General features: G+C 46.3%; 1 protein-coding gene across 5 annotated transcripts in view; it reads right to left on the bottom strand.

The window, feature by feature from the left end:
- LOC144169301 (Na(+)/citrate cotransporter-like) overlaps window positions 1-26,769 on the bottom strand; it is a 56,862-nt gene that overhangs the window by 11,717 nt on the left and 18,376 nt on the right. For 2 of the 5 annotated variants that reach the window (XM_077698386.1, XM_077698383.1), the window contains exons 3-10: window positions 20,608-20,757; window positions 15,876-15,991; window positions 14,577-14,722; window positions 13,027-13,123; window positions 4,292-4,420; window positions 3,373-3,492; window positions 2,625-2,705; window positions 1,667-1,774 (exon numbers count right to left, since the gene is read on the bottom strand). In XM_077698386.1, the coding sequence (XP_077554512.1) occupies window positions 1,667-1,774; window positions 2,625-2,705; window positions 3,373-3,492; window positions 4,292-4,420; window positions 13,027-13,123; window positions 14,577-14,722; window positions 15,876-15,991; window positions 20,608-20,757 (947 nt within the window). The remainder of the gene's footprint in view (window positions 1-1,666; window positions 1,775-2,624; window positions 2,706-3,372; window positions 3,493-4,291; window positions 4,421-13,026; window positions 13,124-14,576; window positions 14,723-15,875; window positions 15,992-20,607; window positions 20,758-26,769) is intronic. The other 3 variants (XM_077698384.1, XM_077698385.1, XM_077698387.1) reach the window with 3 other exon arrangements.

Consider the following 26,769-nt stretch of genomic DNA (forward strand, 5'->3'; position numbering starts at 1 on the left):
GACACGCTGAGAGCCCTGAGAACCAACAAGACAAAATCCCAGGCCATCTCCACTAACGTGAAACATGGGGAGGAGCGCCCGTCTACCATAAGAAGCGTCGCGAAGCCAGAGCCAAAGCAGTCCACAGATCGTAGAGAACCGATCACAATTCGAGATACGTCGATACGATGCTGTATCCAAGCCAAATAATTAAATTAGCCCCTACAATAAGCGTCGTCGAATACAAAGGTTCCCAGCTGTCATCGGCAACCATTAAGACGGGAGAAACGGACTCGGCGGAGGAGGCCGCGGTTGCGCTTGCCATCACCACAGCGCCGGAAACTCAAGAGGATAACACAGTGTACACACACTCGCAAGCAGTCTGCCATAATTATCAAAAAGGATGAATTTCTAAGACGGCGCTTCAGCTATTAACCAAGACATTCCTAGCACTCCGAAACCGAATAGACATCCACATTGAGTAGACACCGGGGCATAAATTCGTAGAGGGTAACGTAGCGGCCGACACCGCAGCCCGGGGCCTCTCATTCCGGGCAGTTGCCTCGTCGAGAACACCTCTTCCCAGGGATGCCACAGTGACATTGCCATCCCATTGCCAAACGAAGTAGAGACATCTTGAAATACCACAGACTTACAAGAAGGAAATACCCGCCCCATCATCCAAACCTCCCCAAAAAGGAGTCAACACAACCACGCAGACTTCAGGCAAATTCATTCCCACATGCCACACAACTGCACATGATGTACCCCACCTTGTAAAGCTACGGTTTCAAGCTCTGCAGCGAAATGCCCCACACCTTATACCACATGCATGGTGTGGGAGCGTGAAGGCATTAAAGGAACTCCTGAAGTCCCTAGCACCGTCACTGCGTAAGTGGGAGGCCGTGGGAGACGTACAGCGTTGGGCGGTGACGCTGCGCGGAAATTCCAGAGGAATGTTTTTGGTCTAACCATCTCAGTTTGCAATAAGGTTGTGAGAAGCGGTGGATAGCTTTGTTTGATTTATCTAATAAATTAGCTATCTTGCGTGGTATTCTCACTCACGTTTTTCCGCTTAGTCTCCACCACAAGTACATCATTTAGGACCATGAATCGCAACCTCACGCGGCCGTTTTAGACAACCATTTCCACATCAGACTGACCACCTGTCTGCATACACCCACTGTTTATTGCGGTCACGCGACTACCTAAAGATTCCCTGTTGTGGTCTCGATAGGGTGACGCTTTCTTGTTTTCTTTTTGTCAACTGCAACACTCGTATCAATTCAATGACTACTGATTACTCTACAAAAGGTTTCCCTGTTATATAGAAGGCTGCTCTTTGTGCCGTCTTATTTACGTCAGAGCGGCGGGTCCTACAAGCGAAATTTACTTGTGGGAGTGTCACGTAAGGTACAATGATGAGCAGACGTTCACAAACCGCAATAAAAATATAAGAACATTTTTTTTTGTTAGAATAGAAGAGATAATGCGCGTGAATTCCAAATACATAGGTGTTGAAGAAGCGTTTCCAAACACACAACAGGCACCAGCCTGCGATGGCAATCGCGCATCTAATAAAATATAGAATTTCCTAACCTCTAAGTTTTTAAGCACACTACGAGTGTACGTACGGTACGGACAGATTTCTGCTAGAGGCCAGAATGATCTGCGGGATAAAACTTACTTTCCGTACGGAAGAAACTCTACCCAGCCCGGAAACATCTGTGGCTTCATTGTGAACCAAAGAAGAATCATCGACGTCATGAGGAACGCCACGCACAGCTCTGCAAAACTGAGAAAAACAGCCTCGTAAAACACAAAACCGATTAGAAGTAGTATATAAAAAACCATGCAACGACGACGATTGGTGAACTCGAAGCTTTCTCGTCATCAATTCTTTGGTTGGCCAATCCCGCACTGCGAGTATGTGCTAATCTAGAGGAACGCTCTGTACTTTCTAGAGATCTCACAACAACTCTCGCGTTTGCACTCCGTAGGCCTAACGTCGTGGGTCCGGGTGTACGCCGCGAATCGGTACCTGCTGCTTGGCGTTGACTCCGACCCTGTCGAAATGGAGCCATCGGATAGACGCCGGCTTCATAACGCCAGGGACCCAGGTTCAATTCCGGCCACGAGAACCGTTTTTTCTTTAACTTCCCCCTCGATCATTCATCATCATCGTGAGAGAAAGCTGGCTTTCCTGCAGGGCGTATTGGCGTACAACGGCATCAGTTAGAGCACTAAAGCTTCGCTTTAAAATGTTCGCGCTTCCTGACCGGCCAATCCGATATGTTTTATGAGGATCACATTTCTTTTTTATCTGGCGCAAGGCCATCAAAGGGCACAGACCGAGAAGCTGATTTGTTGCATATGTATGGTGGTTGGCGGTGTAGCTTTAAGATCGACAAGCTTTTGTCATTTTTATCGGATGAATCCTCTGTAGGTGTAATGCAATAATACTTCCACTGCGTTTGCTGAAGAATCTCTCGAGTTAACAGTGAGATACTGTAAAAAAACCATCATTCCGAGCGGACTTCTCGCAGTCGTTTCTGTTGCAAGCATGCTTCTAACCGACCTGCATATTTCATCCGGGAATGTGCTTTTGTTCCTCTTATCGGCCACAGACACATGCAAGATATTACCTTATTGGGCCGAGATCTTGGTATCGTCTTGAAATTTCTTCTCGTATTTTTCCTTCCGAGGATGCGTCCGATGAGCTCCTGCTGGATTAAAATAACACGCACATTTGTACTTTATTTTACCCATCAGCGACTATTCGCAGCGGGAAATTGACTAATAAAATACCGGAGGTTGTTTGTTTCAATTAGTGTAACCGCATTTACTGTAAAAATGACTGTCGGTGTACAAAATATTGACTCCGCCATGAGCTCAAACTCCTAAACCGTTATCTACCGCTAAGCTCTATGCTGCTAATCGGCAAAAAACGGCACGCGTTTACCGCTATCGTTTGTGCAAATACCGTCCCGCCGTGCTTTCTTTTTCATATTTTCCCTCTTAAAATCTACACCTTTTGCGTAAGCACGTTGTACGGGCTTGTAGATAGAGAGCATTCGCAAGGGGTGTTGTAGGCAGATTGCAGGTGACCTGGAGAAGCGTTTTATTGGAAAAAGTATTGGCAATTTTTGGACAGATGCCTCACGCAATATTTGTGTTTGCAACGCGATCGGATGTTTTACAACAGTCTGTATTTGATTTGAGAAGTGGCTGGACGCCATACTTCTAACTAAAGCATGTCAGTTCGATTTATTACACCTTCAAACTTTGTGCGGACGAGTTTCCCGCCCATTTATTTCAACTTTTCTGCAATCGAATGGCGGTGGGTGTAAAAGAAACTCCAGTGTTTAGAAAGTCATGCGTATTTCTACTCACAGCACGCGTCTCGCGGTTACCAGGAGATAGGCATACGCCAGGAGAACGCAAATCACCATAGTGGGTACGTTGTACATCATCCACGTTGCGAACGTAAGCTCGGTTGATTCTGGAAACAATCTATTGTGGAAGGTAAAAAATGTTCCTATCTCAAGGCCCTGCGCACCAGCAATTCATCCCTATTGCAATCGACACTAGCGTCAGGAGAAATTCATGATGATGATAACAATACGATGTGACGGGAATACAACACGCCTGCTTCGAGTCAGGCCGGACAAATTTTGGTGTATCCCTTATTTCTATAACAGAATTCAGAATAACAGAATTCTTACGGCGCCCGAACACCATCCTAACTAAATTTTGATCTAGACTTCGCCAATTGCTGACGACATAGGATAAAAAAGAACACAAGAACATTCACAAGGTGAGCGTAAACTATGAAGAGTTTTAGTCAAACAGAGTACGGACGATTGTATGCAGGCACAGGTGGGCTTCAAAAAACAAGAACAAAATGAAGTACGTTCGCGCGTATGATTTCCTATGCCATGCCGCTTTCGATACGCTTGATATCTCTTTAAGCCCAGGGAACGATGGCTGTGCAATGAAAAAAGGCAAATGCATGCCATGGTTGTATATGCGCATGTGTTGACAGAGAATGAAGAGCGCACGAAAAAATGAAATGATTGCAGGTTGCTATATTTGCACCGAAACTCATGAGTGCGTCAGGGTGCCTTCTGTTTGTTTTTCCAAAGTTTGAGATGATGAATACAACGATAATGAATAGACGTTACCGCAGGCTGTGCCGAGTAATGCGGCCAATATCAGTTAGCATTACGGTGCTTTTAAGTGTTGGTCGACCGCTTGCAAAACTGGGGGAAAATGTTGCAGCAAGACAGGGCGCAGCCGGCCCTACACTCACTCGTCCATGAGGCCCTTGAGCACCATATTCGGACCAGTGCCGAATATAGACCCAGTGCCCCCGATGTTGGCAGCATAAGCCACCGAAAGCAGCATTGTAGTGCGGATGACTTTTTGGGAAGATTCCGACCTGCGCAATGGGATCACAATTATTTTTAGCGTTCAAATTTTCGTTCGCTTTACAGCTAGCCCCAATGTGGTACCACTGCAAAGTGGGGCAAATAAAATGCTCCAAGGGGGAAGACAAACTTTAAAAAGGTAGAGCATCAGATGCAAAAGAAAACACACTCGGATGGCTAACTGTCAGCCCATTTTTCAATTGTGTTGAGGTCTGTTTCTTCAAAAATAATGAGTGTGAGATGAGTACTTAAGCGTTTTTCTTGGTCTGCAAAGAAAGATAGGGAAAATTAAGGCAAGTTGTCTTTCCCTCTGATGTTTATTTGTCAAGGGGCTTGATTTGCAATCGGTTCCTCAAATAATTTTATTTAGATACACCAGATGTTCTTGTTTTGGATATTGTGCAAATTTTACAAATGTTGGCTCAATAATCTCTAGGTATTGTTAGTAAACATAAAAGTGGAGACAAAATATAACATGTGCGGATTGTGCCAATGTAGCGGGTTACGGTTTGTGCATATTTTGCCGTTATAGTGCAAATCGTCAAGTTTTACATGCACAGCGCGTGCAAAAGGTGCAAGGCCGTGCGCTGGCGCCGCACGCTGTTACTGTTGCTGGGCTTGTAGATATTGTGAGATCCTGTGACTACGCTCCCAGTACTTTGGGTTATATTACCGGCGCTTCTTCATAATCACCCACTATCATCAGTGGATTCGCCCCGATGGGCTAGGCGTCATCATCACAAATATTCATCATCACCACTTGTGTGGTTCCCCTCGCCCCAGTGCTGGAATAAATGACCGCACCAACCGTAGTCTCTCAAGTGGTGGAAGGGGCATCTTGACCCCGCAGTCTACCTCGGCAGTCTCATTCCTGGAGCACTGTTCGGGTTGTCGCTTAGCGCAGGAGCCATGCCAATGACGGCGGAACGTGCCAACGGTGCGACTTCGGCCGCCAACCCACCGTACTTCAGCACCATCCGCCAACAGGGACAAATGTTTGCTGGCCTTCATGGTGAGGACGTTGAGGAGTGGCCCGACAGCTACGCACGAGCCAGCGCTTTTAACCGGTGGGATGACCACCCGAAGCTGCAAAATGTCGGGTTCTCCCTTTCTGAGGTGGCCAAAATATGGGTTTTAAACAACGAGCACCATATCACTGACTGGGCTGATTTCATCACGCAGCTACGCCAGATGTTTGGCTCTTCAGCTGCCCGCTCAGACATCGCGAAAAAGAAGCTGGACGGGTGAGTCCAACATCTTTGTAAGACCTACACGTCATACATTTAAAATGTGCCCCTGCGGAAAGGTCAACAAAGACATGACGAAGGCTGATCACGTACGCCACATCTAGAAAGGGATCGGCCAGTTCGCCCCGACTGCTTGGGCCTTTCAAACTCCAATGACCGTTTAGGATGTGAGGACGACGTGCCAACGCCTGGACGACCTTCAATCCATCCGTCTCCAATAGGATACCGTGACCCGGCACGTGGGCGATGAGGAACTTCGATCTCATACGCAACCTGATTCGGGAAGAGCTTGACGGCCGTGCCTCTGTGTATCCTTCTGCGACCAGCCACTACTCGGCTGTACGGAATCTGCGAGATATCATTAAAAGCAGCTCGCCGCGTCTACATACGGACGAATTCCTCCCGATCTTAGCGCTCCTCCAGCCCCGCCGTCCAATTCCGAAGTAGCTGGGAGGCCTTCTATGCCCGCAGCAGCGATTCCCACCCAACCAGATCTTGGATATGTGGCAGTGGTCAACCCGGACTCTGGACCGCAGCCTTACTTAGCACCGTGAAGACCGCAGCGCCCTCAGAACTCCTTCAATCGGCCCGTGTGTTTCTACTGCGGAATTCGCGGGCCCATTGGTCGGTTCTGCAGGAGGCGTTTAATTGATGAGCGACGTGGTTACGACACGTACGAACGCGACGGAACAAACCCTCGGTACAGCTACCGACAGAGGAGTTACCGATCTCCGCCACGCCTGTCCTCTCCTGCTACCCCTTCTCAGGGGTCACCAACCAGGTCTCGTGAATCGCGACGTCGCTCCCCATCACCATTTCAACGATCTGTATCTCCGTTTAACCCTGTGGTGCGTGACCCCAACCCCTCTCGGAAAACTAAGTCATGCAGTGTTTGGACGGGAAACAGCATCTATCGGTACAATAACAACTCTTCGAGAACACCCGTCGAACATGTTGTCAATATTGAAGGTGGTGATATCGAAGCTTTGGAGCACACCGGGGCATGTATTTCTATTATTCAAGCTGATCTTTGTAAAAGACAACGAAAGCTACAAACCCTGTACAGTGGCCATTTATTGCGTGGTGCGAACGAAACGCCCATCCAACCTTTTTCCTTCTGAACTGTACGCGTTTCTATCGATGGGCTGGGTCATCAAATTCAGTGTGCAGTGCTCTCCACGTGCCCCTATAATCGTCTTCTTGGTTAGGACGTTCTTTCGTCGACTTCCGCTGGTATTTGTTGCCGCACTCCTGCTTTTAGCATTGCAGACATTCATCACTCAGCTGTCACGGAAACAAGTACGCCTCGTCTGGCGCTAAGTACCGACACGCCGTGCCCGCCCGTCAAGAGCAGATACTTTTGGTTACCGCTGATGCAATCGTTGACGACGGTGAGCTGGCCATCCCGTGCGGCCTCCTCCTTTCCCGAGGTCTTGCTGTAGCCGCTTGCGTAGTGCGAATTTCCCGAGAGCACGCCTTTATACCTGTACACAGTACAACTTCCGAAGAGATTCTACTCCCGCAAGGCTGTACTATTGCTCCTGTATCTGCTGAAGAGATGTCCATCCTTCTCTCTGGTACCCTTTCCTCTACATGTGTGGCTTCTGCGGCGATTTCCCCCAAGTCGTCTCTTGCGGTCACGATCATGCCGGACCTTACCCATCACAGAAATCCTCAGTATTGGAACTTTTACAAAGCATCTGGCCTCGTTTGACACCTATTCAACGTTTCTTCCCCTCACCAATGCAGCTAGGCATCGCATCGAAACTGATGGGTCAACTGTTGTTCACCGCCGCCGGTACCGAGGGGAGGTTCCCGTTTGAACCCATTCCCATTTCACCCTTCCCGCTTGTTCCTTCCCGTTTCAACCCGGGGCAAAACAACCTTCCCGTTTTGCCCTTTCCCACTTGGCCCGTTCCCGTTTGAACCCGTTCCCATTTCAACCTTCCCGTTTGTTCCTTCCCATTTCAACCCGGGGCGAAAGAACCTTCCCGTTTCGTATTTTCCTATTTCGCCCGTTCCCGGAATAACTAACCCAGTTTACGAAACGTTATAAAAATATTTTCATATTGTTTTTCATTTATTTCTGTTTGTTCACAGCCGCTGCGATAGCACAATCAGTACATTCAGAGTGTTTGCCTGCTTTTCAAACCTGGGCTTCACTTTTTGAATCTAGAGACGACGACATTTGGTTACAATATGTCATACCAATTAACAAATCTTATAAATTAACAAATCCTCACAAACAAAGTAACAATTAATGAATTAATAAACAAATCTTCTGAATAACCAAACAAATCTTTTAAATTAACAAACCAAAAAATGATAAAATCAGAAAGCCCAGAAAAACGTCGCGGAAGCACAAATAAAAATCGCAAGAACACCCTCACTTTGAAAGAAATCGTATTTAGCGGACTTACATATTTAATCGTTATAATAGCACAAGTCTACATCAATGTCGAGAAGAAACAGATGAATACTATAAAAGATAAAAAAAGATGCATAAAAATAAAGTAACGCTATGTATCTGGATGCATATGCCACATCTGGCTATAAAAAATCTCAGTCATGAGAAGCGGCAAAAATTATAAACTTAGCTTTGCGTTTTATTGATTCTGTTTATTCCCGTCACTCTAGCGTACTCAATTTGCATAATAGGGCAAACCTTTAAAAACTTAAGCAGCGCAGGGTCGTCTCAAGCCTAATTTTTCTTTACTACAGAAACTTAAAATTGTCGCGGGAATACTACCTCCAAGGGCCTTTCAGACGTTCAGTGAGAAGACATCATAGTAAGACTATTAGGCAGCCAATCAGTTAATTACTATTCGAAAGTTCTATCTGTTTCCTTGTGCAATTTCTTACTGGAATAAGTTAACTGAACGAACATTGAACTGGGTATCGTTAGAAGAATTTTCCCCGCGTATTGTAAATATGTGTCCTGGTTGAGTCGTCGTATTTTAAAATTGGAATACATTACGAATGCATATCCTTGTTCGGACCCCTTTGCGTCTATTACATATTTATGTCTTTTACCTATTTGTGTGGGGCGTTTTTAAACTACGCCAATCAATACTGATGTGTTTTTATGTTCACTCCTGCATGAGTCCGACCAGGCCGTAAAGAAACGGTAAATAAATAAAAAAATCTACCCATTACTCACGTAGGAAAGGCATTAGTAGCCAATTCTCAGATTTTTGCACATGTTTTTGCCTTTTTTAAAGTCTCTCCTACGGACATCTTTGATCTATAGATCTCTCGAACGCGAAGACAAAGCTACGCTCCAGAAGGACGGTTGACAAATAAATTTCAGCCACACGTACAAACACCAACTGAAGAAAAATCCAATGGGTGCAGTACTCAAGATATTGGGTATCTTTATAGTACACTTTCGCCGCTACAAATTTTGTGTCGAGAGGGCAGTATCGGCCTAAGCCATTCAGAAACTTTTATCGGCCGAAAATATCAGTCGATTCCGGAAAATTTGGAGCATACAAGTTTTTAGTGCATGACCCGTTGCTTGTAAGCACATTTCGGGGAACAGTTTCGAAGGCGGTAACGCATATTTTTCAGAAATTCAAATGGGTTGCAATGATGCGGGTTCAAATGAGAAGGGCGCTTTGGGAGCGGGTTGTAACGGGAAGGGCGTTTTGGGAACGGGCTGAAACAGGAAGCGCCCAAACGGGAAGGTCGTTTCGGGAACGGGCGCACACGGGACGGGTCAAGCGGGAAGGGCGTTTCGGGAATGGGTTCAAACGGGAAGGGGCCAAACGGGAATGGGTTCTTTCGGGCTACACCCGTACCGAGTCTCCCTTTCAGAACAAAAGGTAATTGAGGAGAACACGAACGACATGCTGCAGCGAAGCGTTATGCGGTACTCATCCAGTTCTCGGTCTGCCTCAGCCGTTCTGGTGGAGAAGAAGGATGTTACGGGGCGTTTTTGCGTAGACTATTCGGCCCTCAACAAAATTACCCGAAAGGATGTGTATCCCATGCCTTGGATAGACGACGCCCTGGACTGTCTCAAGGAGCCGAATACTTTTTGAGCCTCGACTTGCGTTCTGGCTACTGGCAGATACCGATGCACGAGTCCCACAAGGGCGTTTGCTACTCCCGACAGCCTATATGAATTTAATGTCATGCTGTTCAGTTTGTGCAGTGCCCCGGTAACTTTTCAGTGGATGATGGACCCAGTGTTCAGGGGACTGAAATGGAAGACCTGTTTCTGCTATCTTGACAATATTGTTGTGTTTTCTCGACGTTTACTGATCATCTCCAACGCTTGGATGAAGTGCTCACGTCCATATCTAACGCTGGACTTCCGCGTAACTAAAAAAGGTGTCGTTTCAAGACCAAAACCATCAAGGGGTTCGGGCATGTCATTAGCAAGGACCGGATACGACCCGAGCCTGACAAAATTCCTGTCGTTGTCGGATTTCATCGTCCGCTCCAACAAAAACATCTTTGTGTTTTCCTCGGGTTGGCCTTTTATTACCGTCGCTTTGTCGGGAACTTTGCCACCATTGCGGTACCCCTCAGCCAGATCCTGCAGTCCGGCGCAGCTTACGTTTGGTCGAATGAGTGCCAACAAGCCTTTGAGGCACTGAAAACCGCCGTGACGTCTAACGCTGTTCTCTGGCACTTTGATGAAAACAAGCCCACTATCCTCCACATAGACGCAAGTGGCCACGGAATCGGCGGTGTTCTCCTGCAAAGTGATGCTCAGCTCCGGGAGATGGTTGTTTCCTACGCAAGTCGTTAGTTGACACAGGCAGAGAAGAATTGCTCCATCACAGAACAAGGATGCCTTGCCATAAACTTCCTGGTCAAAAATTTCGTCCTTACCTCCATGGCCGTCACTTTACGGTGGTCAGAGACCACCATGCGCTATGCTGGTTATCCTCTATGAAAAACCTGTCTGGGTACCTTGGTCGCTGGGTTCACTGTCTCCAATAATAAGATTTCTCCGTGACCTATAAGTCCGGAAAGAAGCATATGGACGCAGGTCATAGATGCCCTGTCTCGTTGCCCATTGTCTCCTCCATCTACTGCTGCACCGGAAAGCCTCCACCAAGCTCTCCTTTTGGCACCCATACCTTTCCCTAGCATTGATTACCACGGTGATTTCCCCTCGCTCATGCGAGCACACCAATACTGCTGCCCCATCATGGACCACCTCGGCGGTCGTGTGCCACCTTCGAGCAGTGGTGGCGTCGTCAACTCGCCAAGTTTCAACTCCTACATGGTGCCCTTTACCGCCACAATTACCATCTTAATGGCAGAAAATGGGTCGCTGTAGTAGCTCGTCTACTTCGGAGTGGTATCCTCGAGGAATATCATGATGCGGCCGCCGCTGGACACCTTAGCTTCGCAAAAATATACCAGCGAATAGGTAGCCGCTACTTTTGGCCTGGCCTCTCTACAGCTGTGGCCAAAAACGTTCCCTCGTGCACCTCTTGCCAGCACCGCAAACGCTTGACTACTCCACCGACCGGACTACTGCAGCCTCTTCCGTGTCCATCGGCTCCCTTCGAGAGCGTGGGCATCGACTGCCAGCCAATGTGGATACCGATGGGTAGTTACGGCCGTCGAACATTTCACTAGACACGCAGAAACTGCACCCACTTGCTCTGACACAGCCTCGGAAGTGGCAGAATTTATCCTGAACAACATAGTTTTGCGACACGGAGCACCACCCGTCCTCCTGAGCGGCAGCGGCAGGGTTTTTCTCTCTACTGTCGTCGAAGGGCTTCTGCGTGCTTCCAAAACGGCGAACAAAACAGCGTTCAGCTACCATCCCCAGACGAACGGTTTAACAGCGATTTCATCTAACCTTATTGGACATGCTCTCCATGTACATTAGTCCTGATCATCGGAACTGGAACGTTATTCTACCCTTTGTAACCTTCGCTTACAACTCCGCAACGCAAAAAACTACCGGTTATTCACCATTCTTTCTCGTCTTTGGCCGCTCCCCATCTCTTACCTTTGAATCAAGTTTTAAGTACAGATCGCTTTAGGGGCTCGCCTTGTCGCCGTAGCTCGCTCGCTGGACCCGAGTAGAGCCACACGGCGCTCCGTCGTACCGGCTGTCGTCGGGGCGTAACCCAGAGGTTTCGAAAGCCAAGCGGTTTATATAGTCATAAGCGTTCGAAACTCGTGAACCGCTGTGGCTTGGCATACATCTCCCCGTTGTTTAGCGCAAAGAAAACTGTAGGCACATTTGAAGCGAGATATACGTAATTAACCAGCAGCGCGCGCGTTCATTTTGTTAGGAACGCTCGTTGGATTGGTTTTACGATTGTAAGCACAAAAAAAGGCAGTGAAACGCCGGCACGTGTGGGAGGAAAAGCAAGAAAAAAGAACACAACTCCCGCTGGCGCAGTCGCAGGCCAGGGGCGCGTGAGCACTGTGAAGGCGGGAAATTTGAAATGCGTTGGGTGGTAGCAGTACGCGGACAACGGCGCTACACCCATTTATAGCGAATCCCTGCTCTGCACTTCCGACTACTTTCACATTTAGGGGAACGGCTTTAATTTTTTCTACGCTCCTGCCGCCTGTGATGCACCATCTCATGAGCAGTACGTTTCGCGGCTCGCCCACTTCCGCCAACTCGCGCGACGCCGAACGAAAATTAAGCAGCAGGAACGCAAAACCCGCTACGACGCGACCCATCACTCAGTTCGGTTCCGGCCCGGGGTTGAAGTATTGATATGGACACCCGTTCACGTCCCCGGACTATGCGAGAAGTCCCTCCACCGTTTTCTTGGCCCACACCAAATCTTAGAAGAGACGTCTTCTGTCAACTATCGTATCACGCCAATACCTCAGCCTAAGACCGCCGTCGCCGTGGTACTGAAAACGTCCTTGTATCCCCGCTGAAACCATTCAACCGTGGTACCAGCAACTGACTCGCGGCCAGGAGGGTGCTTCCACTCGCGGAGGGGAAATTATGTGAGATCCTGTGACTACGCCCCCAGTACCTCGGGTTATGTTACCGGCGCTTCTTCACAATCACCCACTATCATCAGTGCTAGTCCCGGTGGGCTAGGCGTCATCTTAGCCCGTAAATAATCATCATCACCGCTTGTGTGGTTCCTTCACCCAAGTGCTGGAATAATTGGCCGTGCCAACCGTCGTCTCTCAGTATTAATATACATTTCGCCTGGCGAAATACGAATATACTTTGTAACCTATCTGCAACGCAATATTTTTCTTTCATCATTTTAGGGTGAAAAACATTGCAGCACACAGCACCTGGTGTCGTACAAGACGGAGGTGTTTTTGCTAAAATTCCGCAAATACACCCTGACTTAACCCTACGAAAGGGGAGAGATAGGGCGAAATATACTGTTGCATTAACTTATGCTTACCTACATTCATCCGTACATTGCTCGGACTTCCCGACAACCTGTGAGTCCTCCCTAGCGGGTGTGTCGGCTTGTTTGTTCAAAGGTTCAAGTTCAGAGCCTGTGAACGGAAACGATGAAGCATGGTTCTAAGTTAACAATGGAGGTTACATATAAGCACCTCGTAATAAATGAAGGACAATAAAAAAACTACGAATTCTTCTCTTTTCCACTGTCCAGTTGCAAAGGCAATTGCTAGAGAAAACATAATGTACATAAGTTCGCAACTATTTTAAGAATAATATACGTGCTTCCTTCACAAAAATTATATAAAATTAGGGACTATTACGCTATGTTATGTAACATTACCCAAGCCAAAATACCTTCTTTATTGACAGAAAGATTATAACTGTATACTTAGTGTCTGCTTGTTACAACTATCAGAGATGACTTGACGTCAACCTTTTATGTGTTACGGCTTATTTTTTTTCGTTCACTAAACCAAACAATAATGTTTAAGGCAGGAGCCGGCAACCTTTTGAGCTGGAGTGCCGAGTTGCATGAAGCCGACACGGGGGAGGGCCGAAAATTGGAGGGAGGGGGCTTTTGCAACAAAGAAAAAAAATTCAGCGAATTGGCCATATTTGACAATAATCTGGGTAAGTGTTAAGAACGGGGAAAATGCCAACTGGAGGCCATTAATTCTCTCTTCTTGTCTCCCATCCAACCCCAGTTGAGGCCGAAACTGGTGTGTGGCCCTTCCGATAGGGATTGACACAGGTAGGGGTCGGGGATCTAACGACGTGCTGGGGACCGCATAATACTGCCCCGCGCGCCGCATGTAACCCGCAGGTTACCGACCTATTGTTTAAGATATAGCCCCTTCTGCGAAACGCAGCATAAATTAAAATTGCTTCTGCCGCAAATCGGCACTTGTTAAAAGGCCTCCAGTGGAAACGAAATCTATTTAACCTGAAGGCTTACGCGCAGTGTTCTCTGGGAACATATGATGTCCAGCTACGAGGAATTTATTGAAATTTTTGTTCTCGTGATGTAAATCTCGCGCAGCCGTCAGTTTTCCTCAAAATTGTCTTCAATGCCAAATAGCCAATTCCCACCTCTCAGTGCATCGTAACGTGGTGCAAAGGGCCTGAGCGTCCAGCGCAGAACAGGAGTACCCTGACTAGACGAGTCCTCCACCGGGCGGGCGGGTGCCCCACGAACAGCGCCCGAAACTTGTTAGAATTTAATTTCATTTACTGACTCTCAATATAATCGCCGGATTCAAATCCTTAGTTAACGCTTCTAGCTCATCCTTCTTAAAATATAAATGACCGATCTGTAAGCAACCACTGGTAAGGTGTTTATTTCTTCTCATCATGTACACCCCGACAACATCCAAGTTTTTGAAGAGTCTCAATTGAATCTATTGGCGCTGTCGCACAATTCAACCAGATAGGCTACTCTAAATTTACTTTTGTATGTCGTGAAAGCGGGACCAAAAAAAGAAACAGGCACAACGTATTAGCTCTAGACAACAAGTAGACAAGACAAACACAGCAAGTCTGACTTACGTTCGACGTCTTTAAGCTGAGATTTCGTAGAAGTGTACATCTGGTCTACAATGGCCATCACTATGGGAGCCATGATGGATGCAGCAGCCGTGTTGGGAATCCACATTGAGAGCACCATGGTGATTACCATAACGCCGAGAAGAAGCCTGTCAGATATATTAGCATCACCAAGAAGACGCCAGGTGTTTTTAACTCGTCAAAAATTGTGAAAAGGATAAGGGGAGGCAGATCACCTATCCTGACATGATTTCCCCCGCAAAACAAAATTCTCTTAGCAGACAGAAATACGAGCAACAATGCAAATTGGCTTGATTGTCTCACAATTCCTATTCAATTTTAGTGAGTTGTGGTACCCGGATCTAATTTAAAAAATGGGAAGGGTAAATTTTGGTTGGCTGCCTAAAACAAGGGCAACCTGCGCCTACCAAGAGCACATTTTCTTTTAGCATATCCGTGATAGTAATCCCAAACTCAAAGCTTTAACCCTTGTTTATTGCATATGTAAAGATAAATATCGTCATCTACATACATTCAGATGCGTAAGTGCTACACAGTCACGAAGCATGTTGAGCATGTTGACCAACCTGGGTTCATCCGCCTGCGCTTATACGGGTTCAGCCTGTGGAGCGTCCAGCCATGCGAGTTCAACCACGCGAGACGTTTTTTCGCAGCTCTATGTAACTTAAGCACCGATTGACACGTATTATTTGATGCAATACACTATCTATTAGTGCCCAACAATGCTGTTGGTCATTTAGCTACAACCAATGATATCAGTTACAGATGTTTCTCGTTAGCTCGCCATAAAAGCACGTGCACCCTTTAACGCGATGTAATAGGCGTTGTTACGCTGAAATAGTGATATAAGTATGGCACAAAGTGTAATTAAATACCACACCTTTTAAATGATGAGCTCACGGCGAGAGTTTCTGCCATTCTCGCTCCCATACTACCCGTTTATACTCGAATGCAGCAAAACGTTGCACGGCACATCTATACGTGATGTTGTATGACTCGCACTCACAAAAACGCGTCCTTAGAACAGCCGAGGCGAAAAGTACCGCGATTTCGACGTCCACTTTTGGGTGAAAAGCACCTCTCATAAAATACTCTGAGTGATTTGCTAAAAACGGCTTTGCACTAAAAATGCCCACCACTGAACATACACTCCGGCCTTGAACTTACCAGTATACCTTCTAAGTCGGATTATTTTTATGTTTTGCACGTTTCAGTCTTCCAAGCAGTTGCTCTTTGGAAATTTAACACAAGCACAAAGAGTGAATATGTATTTTTTCTCACCTAAAGTTGCTTGTTCCGATGGCAATTAAGGATTTGAGCGCTATTCTCTTGTGTAGGTTGCTTCTCTCCACGGCCCCCGCCATGATTAGCGAACATACCCCGACGATGCCAATCTCCTATAGGTAAAGAAATATAAATTTATTGAGTACAGACATTTTGGCTTGATCAATACATGGCTGTCAAATAGTAGCCTGCACAAATTTAAATCAGTGACAAATAATGTATATTTAACCAGGGTGTCGAACCGGAATAGATCCAAACCGAAAACCGGAACCAAACCGGAACCGAAACGAGAAAAAAACATAAAGGTTACCGGTTCACGACGAAACGGTTTTGACCGTCCGCTGTTGATAATGCGCGGTCAACGCTATTGGGTGCATTTCTTTTTCGCACCACTGGTTTCATAGCTTGTCACGCACTTCCCTTTTAGATCGGTCAACACTATCAACGGTCTATTCGTCGTTATACAACATGAGGAAGATATGCACGCCAATGTTGCAATGGTATGCTACTGCTGGTGGCGCGAGCAGAACGCAAGGCTGAGCAAACGAAATACCGAACTCTTGGCAGCCTGCAGACGATATGAAACATCGACTTCGCCCTTCCCTCACTGCGTCTGTCTGGCCTCAAGATTGCTGCACTGCGATACGTCGAAGGCCAACACCCGAAAGGTGAGCATGTGTTGTATATCATAATTTGTTTAAAAAGGTAGGATGCCTGAAGAGTAAATATTGGACATGTGTGGCTTCCAAAAAATGCTCAGTGGCTGAGCCACTGGCAGTTGACCACAAGGATGCGGGTTCGATACCCGCACACAGGTGCTGGTTTTCGAATGCAGAGGAAGAAAAAAAGGTTCGAGTATAGATTTGGACGCACGTTAAATATCCTCGGGCGGTTTAATTGTTTTGTCCGCCTGCAATATACGGCGTGCCCCATAGCACAGTGCTTACTAGCTTCAAGGCATCAGACCCGCCAATATTTTTGGGAAGCCTGCTTATACCGGAAAACGAAAAATACAGGGCCCCCCACATGGTTTTAAATAATTTCACGCCGAGTTCCAGCGCGAATAATTTCTGCTCATCGTTGCTGCCTTCAGCCATCGAATAAGCAAAACACCGAAGGTAGATTTTGTTGCTCTAAACTTTCCACAACCAAACGTGGCATCAACGAGCGGTGTGGTGCTTGGTATTCCAAGACCCGTGTTCCAAGACTCGTAGAGCTGACAAGTTCATGTTTTTGAACGTATCCAAATAAGGGTAATAGATATAGCAAAGAAGAAATTGTTAGCGTATCGTAGGCACTTTTGCAAGAAACTGTCTCTTCCGACCTTGAAGGTATTACTTATTTCGCCCTGGAGGAAAAAAGAGCAGTGAAGTAGACGACGCGTGCGGTAAGGCAGACGCGTCCCGTACTGTCCCATGTGACTAGCGCTGATCCTTTCTGCTTGTTCTGCTGTTTCGTCTCTTTCAGCGCTGCTTTGTTTTTCAAGATGCACTTTCACTTACTGGTCTAACTTGCTGATCTGCTGCTCCTGCTCCTCGTAACGAAAGAGGAGCGGGGGGGGGGGGGGTACTCTTTTTGGAAAATTATAGAGCGTCTTTCTAAAAGAGTTCTATCTCGTTATTCACGCATCCAATCAGCCTTCAGTTTTCAATTTCATAATCTACTAAAAGCTTCCGCAACTGAGCGGATGGAACGAGTGCGGTGGCCAGGCAGGACGGATACGTTTCTGCTGACGCAGACATCTGTAACAGCTACTTCAAAATGCGTCCCAATGATCACAGCAATATGAAGTGACTGAGCGTTACCTAAAGCTAACTTTTAACAAGATTTTGGCGAAGACCCTAGGGAAAAGGTGACTGCTAACAAATTGTCCTAAGTTACCAAACAATCGAATTCATAGATAACATTTACGCGGCCGCCGTAGGATTTTTTTCTCATTCTACAAGGAAGGAAGGAAGGAAAGAAGGAAGGAAGGAAGGAATAGTACAGGAAAGGCAGGGAGGTTAACCCTACGGTTGGCTACCCTACTCGGGGGGAGGGGATGCGGGAAATGAAAGAGAAAGAAAGGACAGCGGTACATATTAATGGAGAAAATGAGATGAAGAAAACCAGGAAAAACACAAGGCGTGAACAGGCAACTACAAAGGCGGTACAAATGATGGAAAAAATTATACCGCTGGTATTTAAACACGCCGTTTGCTAATGTACGGAGGGGACTAACCGGTACGCAGGCCTAACTTTAAGGGGTTTACGGTAACGGTAATGGGCGATTCCAAAGAGAAGAATGCGATTACAACTGCAAAAAAAGCCAGCGGGAGAAAATGTATTCCACATACAGCCTTAAAGCCTTGCTGGGTGCTTTAAGTAGTCCTTAGGACAACATAAGGGTTGGGTGAGAAAGTAGCTCGTAAATCCTCAATAATTAATTTCTTTTTCCTAATATCTGGCCTAATGGCCAACTATTGCCTGTAAAATTGCGTAACTTTTATCAGGAAAAAGCATGATTTTGAATGCACCAAGATTGTATTTAGTGTCTATGGACGCTTTAAACTACAAACATTTTGTTTGCACTTGGCAATAATTTCACCAACCGAACCGGTTCGCAAACCAGTTAAAACTTCCGGACCGGTTCACGAACCGGTTCGGGATGTGATTTTGTCGAACCGGAACTGAACCGGAATGAAATTAATTCTCTTGAACCTGAACTGTAACCGAACCAGTGTTTTTTCGGTTCGACACACTGTATTTACTTATGCTCACATTCATGTCATTTTCCTAAATTAAACAGGCCATACGTGCGTTCTGGCTCGGGCAGTTCGGAAATGTTCTTTACTTATTACGAGGGAAACAAGCCTGCTCTCTTTTGCCCACTTCCAACGACTTTTGACGTGGCAACCCAAGACAATAAAAACCTTCTACGACTCCTCAAGTTGTCGGGGAGCGAGGCTACTAGACTGTGATAGCCGTGATAACGTAATTTGTCGTGGCACGAGCACCGGCATTTTCCCGCAATAATTGGTGTGTACGTCCGGTGTCATTTCTTAAAACATGTTGGGCAATCTATACCGCTAAGAACGCACCGAAAAAGCAAGGACGCCGGGACAAGCGCTTCCCCCATGGTCCTTCCTTTGTCCTTGTGTTCTTTGTGCTGTACGTTTTTGCATGGTGACATTTCTATCACCAATACGCTCTTCCTGTCTCCCTGCTACCTTCACATATCTTGGCGACCTTACCTATTGGTTAGCATCATCAACACTGACAGCCCGTTGGTGTCTAGTGAGGGATGAAGTCCTCGCTCATGGACTTCCAAGCACCCCTAACGTGAGTCTTCTAAATCCATTCCTTGCCCCGAATTTTCTTTTCTCATCGCTTCATCGACGTTTTTGCCTCCCGCTATTTCATTCCCGTTCCTGCTTCGGCCATTCAGCTAAACGGATTGTCCCTTTGTTGTTTGTCAGATACACTACCTCATCTGAAAAACACTACATTTTTGGATCACTTCGAACTAGGGTGCCTTCCACCCGAGTTTTTCTCTAATCCATTGCGCTGCTTTGGTCCCCCTACGTTTTCGCGGTGTTATTCTTCTTTCCATACACTTTGTGTTGACCTCAGTTTGATATCAAGGTGGAGAGTAGGACCAGCTGATGACCCTAATTTAATCACCCGCATTAGACTTCGGTTGTATACAACTCCTACTGATGCAGTAGTCTGCCTTTTAATATTTTGTACTACCGCTACCATGCGAACGTAGCCGAGCCTATAAAAATTCAACTTTTATTGCTTTTGCAATTGTTTGGATAAGCACTAACAACTTCCCAAGGCATTTATAATCATCAACTACCAGAATTGCACTCTCTATTTGAAATGGTGTTTCTCTGAATCTTTGCCTAATGTTACTGTCGATTTATTTGTTTCCGTTTGACCCTGAAACTGCGTTTTCTATGTAGAGTTCTGAAAGGTTGTTCTATTAACATTGTCACGAAGCCAAAGACGACGCAGTTGTCTTCAAAGAAAACAAGTTTATTGGAGCAAACTTGTGCTCCCCTAACAACTCAAAGAATACACAAGCGGCGAGACAGCAGTCAAGAAAATGACGTGCGTAGGTGAGCGTCGAGAGTCGAATACCGCGGCATCTGCTCTGCAGGCTTGCATCTTTCGGCTCGAGTGTTTCTCGAGGCGTCGATTTACATCCAGAATATTGTAGATCAATGAGGAGTATTTCAGGCTAGTGACGTTAGGGGGAAACGCTCTCCTTTTCCGAATAAGATAACCCATGCGGCATTAAAATAAAGAATGGAACATGCGCTTCACTTGGGACACATATCACACAGCCGGGCGCAGCCGGGCAGTAAAAAACAAACCATAAATAAACAAACCCAATGCTTGGTTCGCGGCAATATTACCTAGACTGTGACCATAAAGCGATGTCATCATCAAATATATGTGACTCAAGTTCACCACAATAATTTGAAACCCTGACTTTTTGTAATTAGGCAACCGAACAACGCTTTTATGCAGAATAATATATTTCAATAAGTTTGAGTTTTCTAGTACAACGCACCCTTCCTGACCACGGCGCACTCGAGTACGACGCACCCTTCCTGAACTTCTGATAAGGAAGTGTCGTATCTTACGAAGTAGTATGCGGTCTTTGCTATTACCCCACGCAAATCAAGGGTGTTAATAACTGGGCAACAGTACATTTACCCAAGTGAGAATCTTTACTCACGTTCATGTAAAAAGTGGTGACGGTCTGCGAAGGTACGATTCCGAAGAATGGGAACAAAAACACGGGCATCAGGGATGTAACCGCCAATGGGACCACTTCTGCCGACCAGTAGCTTGCCATCCAGAGCATAATATAGGCGCACCATCCGGCCTGAAAAATGTTCATCGAATGTAAATAAAAGACAGTTTTCAACTTGCGTTCAAAGAAAAAAGAACTTGCGTTAGCAGATTCCTTGTTAGTGCAGTGTGTTCATCTTTTATAACATAATGTGATATTAGCTTGGCTCCGGTGAAAAAAATTCCCGTACTTACGCACGCCACGAAAGCGTTCTACCACTCGGCATACCCATTATGGTGACATAGGAAATACGGTCAAAATTTATAGAAGGCTTTTTAGGTATTGGTATGCTGCTAGGCAAGTTAACTATGAGTGCCGTTCAGCCCACTTGTATTCACGTTGTTTGGGATTAGCATTAAATCATAGTACATATTCCCCAATCTGTATTTCTTCCAATTGCTTCCAAGGAGATAAAGGCATGTTCCTTTTTTTCCAAAGCTTTTGAGCGGCACTCCCGCCCTATACGCATCGCCGCTTTTATAGCGAAAACAATACTGGCATAAGCCAGCGGGTTCCGTCGTGCGTGAGAGTTTTTCCTTGAAGTGATACCACATGACTCGCCGCAGCCACTGCACCTACGACTACACTCGGATACAACTGAAGAAAAATGCGGCTTTTCCTCATCAAAGCACCCCCATCCAGCCAATGGTGTCACCGTATCAACGTGACGTCATGGTATACCGCCTTCACGCCGTGTTCACGGAAGAAATCACAGAGCATGTTCTTCCGCGGTTACGGACGTCTACCAAAATGGCCGCCTCCGCTGTTCTCGTCAATCCATCGGCGTCGTCGGGCTCTGAGTGCCATTCAGTCGTATTCCTTGTTTGCGTGTTGTATGCACTGTTCTTAACATGCTCGGTAACGACAATCGCTATGGTGTTTTTTCTTCTGCTTTGTGAGCGACCGGCGTTGCCGGGAAATAGCTCCCGCTGCAGGTACTGGATTCTGTGTACGCTGTGTGATACAAAGCGGTCGTCGTCATCCTGTGCGGGCGTTTCGTCTTGAGCGTGAAGTGCTTCTCGTTCTACCGTTGTGGCCCTCCTGTGTCTGTGCTACCCACGTTATTGCACCAGTGAATAAGACAGGGGCGATAACCCCTTGTTTATTTCTCGTAGATTACGCCAGTCGTAAATATTACTGTTGTGCATAGCGCACGACTTTAACGCCATGGAGAGTTATGCACGGGGCCACTATATTATCTCTATGCACGGGGTGAAACGCAAACAGCGCGGCGTCGCGCGCTGCATTTCATTAAAGCATATGTCGAGTCATGTGTCCCAAGTCCATGCCGGGCGCAAGCGTATTCGCCCAAATTGTGATCAACTCGCCAAATACAAGAAGCTGAATTTTCGCGTTTTCTGAATGTGAATGCGTACGAGCTGTAGCTTAGCAGCATGATGTGATTTAATATGCCCCCTTTTCTATTCTGATTCTCGGTTACGCTGAGATTCCATTGTTAAATGTGTTATTTGCAGCTGGTATGTTTTCGTCGCCTGTTTTTTGTTGGAGCGCTTTAAGTTGTTATTATGGACAAAAACCTTTGTGAATTAAATACGAATAGAGATCTGCGCTGAGTTTGCATTGTCTATGATAATAAAGATTCCACATGAGTATTACCACTGTAAGTTCAATTTCATTGTCTTGCTTAGGTTTCGTGAATGAGCTGTGCTTCGCGATAGTGAAATTTCATGAGCTAGATTTTACCGGTGTGACCAGCAGCAAAAATGCTTGTGAAGACATGAAACGTAGCACTGAAATTAAATAAACCATCTTTCAGCGTTTCCTACACATGCGCATGCATATTATTCACCAAATAAAATTCTTGCATCAAAGATGTGCAATATTGACGCTATATAGGCACTGCTCGCCTTGTGTTTGTCACTTAAGTAAGAAGCTACTGCTGTAATGGTAATCTGCATGCATGTGCTGTAAATTCTAAATAGAGCATTCAGGGTGGAAAACATGTCAGCTTTTCAGCCATTCTCCCTGTCACATCACAAGTGGCTGTTGGAGCGAGAAGCTCTCTGCTCCAGCAGTGCTCAACATCGTGGGTGCCAAGTCGAACAGTAAGCTGCTGCTTGCTGCAGCGCTGTTCACAACGAAAACGTGCAATGTCTACGCATATATTAGGAGTGTAAATCACAATCTGGGCACATCAGTTGATGCCAAATTCATAACACGGGCAATGAAATATGTTTGCAGGGTTAGTTAGTGATCTGTACTATAAAAAGTTATCTGCACTGGTTGATGTATGACATGTCGCTTGAGTGGATGCCTGGAAGCACACATATGGTACATATCGCTCCGCTGAAACTGGTCAATGCATATTATACTTTCCTTGTTACGCAAGAGCCAGAATCGGATCGTATGCTCAGGAAGAAATTTATTATCTTACAAAAAATGCACTACATCAAATTATTCCCATACGTGGGAGGATTGATTGAAGCCAACTTTGTTTCCTCTTCCCAAAGCTGCGGGAATTGTTTTTATTAACGTTGTGCTTCTGCACTTTATACAGTGGCTTAGACAACATATAAAACCTATTTATCCTAATTGCTGCGTAAAACAGCAGATAGCCAGATATAAGCTAAACAGAATCAAAGTAGAAATAAAACACCGAAGCAACTTTTCTTGTCCTCACTGCTGTTATCATAAGTCAGATTTAGCTCAGACAGCTAAACAGGCACACTGCTGAATTATTCCGAGCAAATGAAACGAGCAACAAGAGACTGAAGCAGATTTATTTGTTCTTAACGCTCGATCAGAAGACAAGTTGGCTTAGCCAGCCACACGGGCACACAATCTTCAGTTACATGCTTTCATGTAGGCATTTTATTTGCAACTGTTTCTGCATCTCATACGTGCATAAATGTCCAAACAATGTAAAAAACTTCCAGTGAAAACTCGAAGTAGTGTCTTGTCATGTAGGTGAAACTTGCCTTTATCACCATTTACATAGTGTCTCGCAAGGAGCCCTAACGCCACACACCGCACAAGTGATTCTGCTTGAAGTGAATTTGTGAACTCGCTTGACTCGGCTTGCACACACCTCATGCTATACATGCGAATAGTCACCTTCCCCTTGCAGCGAAAACTATCGCACAGTGTAAGCGTGGCCTTACTTCCAGAAAATAGTTTGGAATAGTGCGGGTTTTCGCTAGCTTGAGATGTACGATTCCTTTTACGAATACATCTGCCACGCAGTATCCTGTCATGACTGAACTTATTCGGCTTAATTAGTGCACCACACGTATAACAAATGAGATCAGAAACCAAGCACTGCAACAGCCTTTTCTTATTCTCATAGCTACATATCAAGGCAATCAACTATGAGCCAGCACCACACAACACACCGCTCCGTACACTACAGCAAATGATATCATAACCCGATTGTTGAAAAAGCTTCTGCCACCCTCACTGTTATACTGGAAGATCACTGTTGAGTCTATGACACAGCAGACGCCACTGAGTAATGGCAAATGAGATTACAAACCAAACATTGCAATGGTCTCTTCTGATTCTCATAGCTACATGTCAAAGCAATCAACCCTGAGCAAGTTACGCACCACACACAGGATGCTCAGTTAACTCCAGAAATAAGTCTTAATAAAGCACACAAACAGCATGTCTGGCCTTCTCTGCTGTCTGAAGGAGTTGCTTGCTTCTGCAGCTATGGAAACACAGGTATTTAGACTAAACGCCGCCCTCCGCACTAACTGAACGAGGCAAAGGCGGCACTGGCGAACAGGTCGCAGCCTTACACATCTTGAAAGGACTCGATAGCAGATAGGTCACTGTCGGAGTCCATGTCGGAGTCACCCAGATGTATTATTATTATTATAATAGGTTGAACACGCGCACTTGCTCACCGTCTCTTCTGAACTTTGTTTCAGTGCTGATCACATGCGGAACAGTGTTTGCCCATGCAGTGCTGAGCTGTTACCTTGGCAACTTCTTTCCTCGGGAGCACCTCTACATCTGCCTGCTTAAATGTGGCATTTCTTGCTGTGACGCCTCGCTTCATCTGTGCCCATATGCGCTCAATGGGACTGAGCTCACAATGGCAGTTCTCCCGAATACATCCTGTCCTTTCAGCTGCACCGTCAATACGATACCTGATGTACCATGTCTTAACAAAGGCCACAAGGCTGAGGAGCTCCTTTTTAAAGGAGCCATGAATATAGAACATAAGTTTGGTTCATTCAAAAGACGGCTTCGTTAGGATCATACTGACGCCAGTTTTAAAGTAAACTTCGCTCAAATAAGCTGTATAATTAGGAAAAAATGAAATGGCCATGCGACTCACTCGCTCATTTCCCGACACAGAACCTATGATGTCATACAAGCCTGCTCTGCGGTTGGCGGAGGCCGGCAAAAGCGAACGCAAATTAGGCTGAGCTTATAAGCTTGCAGAAAGAGCTATTTGGGCTTAAATTTAAGGCAATTTTTTTAGAGCTGTAAGAATGGTGGGACAAACACTGGAAGTTCGAAAGCACAGTAAACATAGAAGTACTGATGCATACTGCTGTTGGTACTGCGCGCACTATGCTTGGTTTAACTGCACAGCACTGCGGGGCTTTGGGGTTGTCTCAGACGACACTGGCCAATTGACGCAAGCAACGGTGTTTTACGTTACCATATTTGTCGAGCGAGCACTATGTTTCACGAGACGTTTATTTTCTCCCCGAACAAAAACAAGCCAGGTTTAAATACGGCTTGCCACGGTATGGTGGTGCCATATAGGTTCAGTAACGTAAACAAACGCGCGAACCACCGCAGGATACCTCAATGCCAGCGCCGCCGTACAGAGTGGAGACACCCTTTGAATGGGTTGTGCCGCCGCAATTGGGTCAACGTGCTCAACGCGTTGTTCTTTTCGTTTCCCACGAGAACCAGCAACGCGAAACAGATAATATGATTCAAATTTCGCCAGTAAACCGCGTTGCAGCGATAATTTTAGCGCGGTTTTGTAACAATGACTTGCTTCGGCGGCGAGCGAGTAATCCAAAATGGTGGCGCCAGCGTATACGTGTCTCCACCCTGGGGACGCGTGAATAAAGGCACCCTAGGCTGCAGAGCGGTCGGTTCCTGTGATGTCATTGCACACCACGAAAACACACGATTTAGCGGTAAAATCAAAATTGTACCTTAAATTGATTATTTCTCAATGAATAAAGCATCGTTTGTATCCGGACAAGCGCTGGGGGCACTATAAAACACGAAATCTTTCGAATAAAGCAAATTTGTATTCTGTCTTCATGGCTCCTTTAAGCATTTTGTTATCCCAAACAAGTCCTTCGGAAGTTACCCAGTCCTGAACAACATTCTCGCACGAGGTCGTCGTAGGCACTTCTTCCAGTCCCGAGTGGTACGAGGCATTGCCCGTGACAATTACACTACCATGTGGCAGTCGTGGCAAAACGGCCCCACACCACCTTTCAAAGCGGGTGTCGTCCGTCTCCTCATGGTAGTCGCCTGCCTTCGTACCCCGAAGGATGTCCAGGCACCCACCACCGAAGCCGCCCTCGCTGTCTATGTGCGTTACAATCAGGCGCTATCCTTTCCCTGACGCTTGCTTCAAACCTGTCGTCAGACCACGCATGAAGGCGTCGTGGTGGGAAGCAACCGTCGTGTCCGTCAAACAGTCGATATCGTGTGTCCCGCATTCGCTCATGTTTCATCAAGGTACAATATTTTTCGACCTTCAATCCTGTACCTGGCGATGTCGTAGAGGTACTTCTGGTGCCACGCGACAATGTCGTGCCGCTCGATCAGGAGCGAGTTCCGGCCCCTGTTCTCATAACTGAATTCGATGTCATTCAGAAGGCGGCGCACAGTCCATGGCTTGAGAGGAGTAATTAACATCACCGCTAGCGTTGACATCCGCAGCAATCGCTTTCACTGTCGGGATCCCATTGTGGCGAAAAAGGCGATGCACGGACGACTGCAATGCGCACTTTGTGAAGTCGTCGCACACTTCTGTGGGTCGTCTCTTTCCACTGCTTCGCGGGCACTTTCGGGAGGGCGTCGCAAGATTGCCATCGT

Source organism: Haemaphysalis longicornis, unplaced genomic scaffold (assembly GCF_048455015.1).
Source record: "Haemaphysalis longicornis isolate Haplotype H1 unplaced genomic scaffold, Haemaphysalis longicornis Haplotype H1 scaffold_2, whole genome shotgun sequence".
In the NCBI taxonomy this organism is placed as follows: domain Eukaryota; kingdom Metazoa; phylum Arthropoda; class Arachnida; order Ixodida; family Ixodidae; genus Haemaphysalis; species Haemaphysalis longicornis.